At 29.7% G+C, this 5321-nt stretch overlaps 1 protein-coding gene across 1 annotated transcript; it reads left to right on the plus strand.

The window, feature by feature from the left end:
• The first annotated feature begins 2150 nt into the window (after window positions 1-2150).
• On the plus strand, window positions 2151-3098 carry LOC145012149 (mannose/glucose-specific lectin-like). Its single transcript, XM_078970927.1, has 3 exons — window positions 2151-2256; window positions 2350-2544; window positions 2685-3098. Exons 1-3 carry the CDS (start codon window positions 2254-2256, stop codon window positions 2922-2924), a joined length of 438 nt encoding a protein of 145 aa, XP_078827053.1. The 5' UTR covers window positions 2151-2253; the 3' UTR covers window positions 2925-3098.
• Window positions 3099-5321: the final 2223 nt, after the last annotated feature.

Here is a 5321-nt window from a genome sequence, read left to right on the forward strand (position 1 = left end):
AAAAAAATAAAAAAAATAAAAAATAAATCACTTTTTTTTTTTTGAAAAATACTTGAAATATTCTAATAGAATATTACACAATACATATTCTAAAAAATAATTTTAAAATGCAAAATAAATGGAAAAATCTAAAAAAATAATTTAAAATATTATTTTAGGAACTTGAATTAACTAAAAAAATAAAAAAAGTAAAAAAAATCTCGTTTTTTTTTTAAAATACATGAAATATTCTAATAGTATATTACACTGTACATATTCTAAAAAATAATTTTAAAATGCAAAAATCAAAAAAATTCTTTTTTTAAATATTATTTTTGGAACTTGAATTAACTAATTTTTTTAAAAAAAAAAAAAAAAAAAAAAAAAACGTTTCACGGTCTCACAAAATATAGGTGGTCTAAAATGATGTAACCCTATATATATATATATATATATATATATATATATATATATATATATATATATATATATATATATATATATATATATATATATATATATATATATATATATTGGTGGGTTCAATTGAGAAAATAAAAAAGGTTAAGAATGGGGGAATCATTCTCAGTCACTCATTTAATCTAAGCATAAAAAGACACGGTGACAAACTTGTAAATATGTTAATAACCTTCAATCTCAAATTTGTAACTATAGAGAATTCGATAACTTTTCGTTCACCATAAAAAATTTTCCTCCAACCTTCAATAATCATCCAAATTTCTTCAACTAAATCGGAATTTCTTCGATGTTCATGAAAAATGGAATATGAGTTCTGGACTTGCAGTCACATTTGACATTGAAGGACTCAGAATCGGTACTCATAGGTTACCAATCAGATTTTCGGAAATCAAATCGATTAGACATAGGATGTCGTATCTGAAGGCGAATTCGGAATTATATGATGATTTGGAATTGATAACTTGATGTTTTTAACATTTTTAAAATAGTTAACTTGTATGCACTCCAACTATTTGATGAAATGCACAAACTAAATTACCACGTTATATTCATATATGAATATGTTTTCTCGCCTGAATCAGTATATGATTATTATAAACATGAAACAAATATGCAAGTCTGTATGTTATTCATATGTGAATAACATATAAAAATTATATATATTTGTCAAAATACCTTCAAATATTCATAAGTGAATATATTCACAAGTGAATATACCTTGTAATATTCATATGTGAATATACTATGTAATATTAATAAGTGAATATATCATATAATATTCACAAGTGAATATACTGTGTAATATTCACATGTGATATATCATGTAATATTCACATATGAAATATCATTTAATTAATACTCATAAGTGAATATACCATCTAATATTCACAAGTGAATATAGTATGTTAATATCCACAGGTGAATGCATCGTCAAATACTAAGATATAAGTATACTATGTTTATTATATCCTTTATTCATATATGAATGATACTTAAATTGTAAAAAAAATCATATTTTTTATTCATAAGTGAATAATGAATGTATTGTAATAAAACTAATACATTTTTATTCACTTATGAATAATGATATCTGAAAATATAAAAAAAATAATTTTTTTATTTAATCTTAAAACTATATCAATATATATGTCTATTTGTAGAGAATAAAAAAAAACATAAATTTTGGTATATTTAAAATCATTTTTTGATAAAAATAACTTCTAAAAATTTATAAAAAAACGAAAAAACTATGTTTTTGTATATATTAAGGTAATGATTAAAATAGTTTAAGGAAATAGGTTTCGTGGGAAAACACATGTCTATTCATTTCTCATTTTCGCTGGTACGTTGGAGGCTTTGCAGCAAAAATAAATGAGTGGCTGAGAATGATTCCTCATTATCAACATTTTTTTTTCTCAATTAAACCCTCCCTTATATATATATATATATATATATATATATATATATATATATATATATATATATATATATATATATATATATATATATATATATATATATATATATATATATATATATATATAAAGAAAGACTTATCATGTAAGGAAAATGGTGGTCGGTCAGAGAATCTAATTGGTTGCATGCACCGTCACCAACCTCCAAAAATAACTCACACAATCCATCACCAAACTCAAACACTTTTCATTCATAGCTTACACCTGTTAACTAAGCAATAAAATTCAAATTCAAATCGGATAAACACTCCTTTAAAATCCCTATATATACATACAACCCATCAAATCGAATACCAATTCAGTTCACTATTCTCTGAAAATGGTATGTTCTCTTCCATTACTCGTCAATTTCTTCCAAATTAGTGATTAGTTTTATCTACAATAAATAGTGTAATGTTTAATCTGTTTATTGCAGAAAAAGATAGCGCTAATCGGACCATGGGGAGGATCAGATGGAGAAAACTGGTCATTCAAAGCTGAGGGAAAGATCACAAAGATATTCATCAACCATGGAGAAGTTATTGATTCCATCGGATTCGTTAGCCTAGATGATGATGGTAATCACCTCCATTCACAAAGGTTTGGCGGTTATGGTGGTGATTATACCGAGGTACGTAGCTTAAGTACCATATATATATATTTTTAAATCAAGTTGGAATAAAACGGGGTGTCTATCTAATAATGGGGTTAATGAATAGCAACATCTTTTTGAATAGTTGAAAATAATCAATTCAAATTTATGACATGCAGGTTCACATCGACAATGATGTTGAGGAGTTGAACGAGATTAGCGGAACTGTTGGATGGTTTGATGGGAAGATTGTTGTGACATCGCTATCTTTTGCAACTGATGTAAACAAGTTTGGACCATTTGGTAGGGAAAACGGGACTCATTTCTCGCTACCAATTTCAAAAGCAAGCTTTGCAGGTTTCTATGGGCGTTCTAGCGACTACCTCCATGCCATCGGTGTCTATCTCCGCCCCATATAATTGGTTTGAACTACCCAAGTCAACAAGCTTCAAAATCTTGTAGCTAATTAAATAAGCAGCCTATAGGTGCACTTTTTGTTTCATGTGTGAAAGCATTGTTACTTTTGAAGCTTCTTATCAACTATTAAGTTATTAATTCAACAGATATTTTATTATGGAAAAACCTTGAAGGAATTACGGCCACTATATCAAACATACAAACATATATATATATATATATATATATATATATATATATATATATATATATATATATATATATATATATATATATATATATATATATATATATATATATATATATATATATATACTCTTCCGTGACTTACTTATAATATCAAATGATATCGGCGCCATCTACCAATTCATCGACTAATTAACATAACAAGTTCAGTGTCAATCACACTTAAAAACCTGAAACAAAACTTTATTAAATTGAAAGCTTACTACAATCACTCTCATTTTCGTAAGAACTAATCTAGAACCCTAAAGAAGAACTCAGAACAAAAATGCTTGAAGGTCTTGACATGGGAAAACACTTTTATTGGAACAAATTTTTTATACAAAAATCGTTGTCACAAAACACTTTTATTGGGACCAAATTTTGAATGTGTTTGACCTTACTCAGACCCTTTGTCAGACCCTTTGTCAGAACAAAAACCCTGTGACTGACTCATGTAAACATCATTAACCAACTTCCTATTAAGGAAAACAGTTTAGAGATCCATTTGCCAAATTTCGTAGTAATGAAATGAATTTATGGCGATCTTTATCCTAATAGATTTGATCTTAGCAACTGGTGAGAATGTCTCATCATAGTAAACCCCTGGGGTGTGAGTAAAACTCTTCGCAACCAGTCGAGCCTTGAAAGTGTGTACCTTTCCATCCTTGTCGGTATTCTTCTTGAAGATCCATTTACGACCAACTGTCTTATGACCTGGTATATTATCAACTAAATTCCAAACTTCGTTGTCATACATGGGCTTGATCTCGTTGTCCATTGCTTCTTGCCATTTGGCTACCTCAGGGTCTGCCAATGCTTCCTTGTAGTTAGATGGGTCATCTAAATTTACCAGTGTACTATCACTGATAAACGTATCACCATATGTTGTAATATGGAAACCATATAACTCAGGTCGCATTCTAACTCTACCGGAACACCTAAGGGGTAATGACTCGTCAACTGTAATTTCTTGCTCTCGTTGAACCCTAGTGTCTTCAGAGGTTCAATCATCGTTTGATTCTTGGATTTCTTCGAGATCAATTGTACTCCCATTATCCTCTTTTCATATGAGTTCCCCCCTCTCTCTCAATACTCCCATTCATGCTATAAAGACCATGTTCTCACTAGGTCTGTAGAAAAAATATCCAAAGGAATTCTGTGGATAGCCGGTGAAAATACATCTCTTACTTCGAAGTTCAGGCTTGTCGCGAGTCTCTTGTCTAATGAAAGCTTCACAAATCCAAAGCTTAATATGTGCTTATGAGTTAACCTTCCCTGGCCACATCTCGTGAGGTAATTTGGGAACCTTCTTAGTTGGGACAAGAATAAGAATGTAGGCGGAAGTCTTTAAGTCATACACATTGAACGAACTTAGAAGAGAAGGTCGACTTATCATGGAAAGACCATGTCTAAAAAGGTTCTATTTCGCTCTCAGCCACACCATTAAGTTGTGGTGTCTTAGGAGGTGTCAACTGTTAAAATATTCCACATTCCTTAAGGTAGTCATGGAGCTTGATACTAGAATACTCACCACCTTTATCGAATATAAGCTTTTTTATCTTCCTGCCCAGTTGATCCTCGACTTCATGTTTTTTTTTTCAAACGTTTCTAAATTATGCTTGATTAAGTAGATATAATCATATCTGATATAATCATTAGTAAAATTCACATAGAATCGATTAGCATTCTTTGTGGTGGATCTGAAGGGTCCACACACATCTGTGTGTATGAGGTCCATTAAACCTTCACCTCTTTCACAAGCACCAGTAAAAGGTAATTTTGCCATCTTACCCAAAAGGCAAGATTCACATTCATCGTCCGACCTTAGGTCAAATGATTCCAACACTCCATCCTTTTGGAGTTGGGCGATGCGTTTCTTGTTAATGTGTCCAAGACGACAATGCCAGAAGAATGCTTTGTCTATGCCATTAGAATGATCAATTTGAAATACATTATTGCCTAAATTTTCTACATACATCACAGTTTCATACACACCATCACAAGGTAAAGCTTCAAAATAAAAAAAATACAATTTTTATAAGCAAAAATAGAACCATTCTCATCATTAAAAGAATATCTAAAACCTTGTTTAAACAATGCATGATAGGAAATAATGTTTCATGTTATTTATGACGAGTAACAATATTTAGTAAATCTAAACTAACTCCACCATT

The sequence above is a fragment of the Lactuca saligna genome, chromosome 8 (genome assembly GCF_052625555.1).
Source record: "Lactuca saligna cultivar CGN05327 chromosome 8, ASM5262555v1, whole genome shotgun sequence".
Taxonomy (NCBI): Eukaryota; Viridiplantae; Streptophyta; class Magnoliopsida; order Asterales; family Asteraceae; genus Lactuca; species Lactuca saligna.

Bases quoted from the DNA above. Each gene is read 5' to 3' on its own strand.
- LOC145012149 (XM_078970927.1), top strand. The intron at 2,545-2,684 runs GTACGTAGCTTA...TATGACATGCAG, and splicing joins ATGGTGGTGATTATACCGAG to GTTCACATCGACAATGATGT.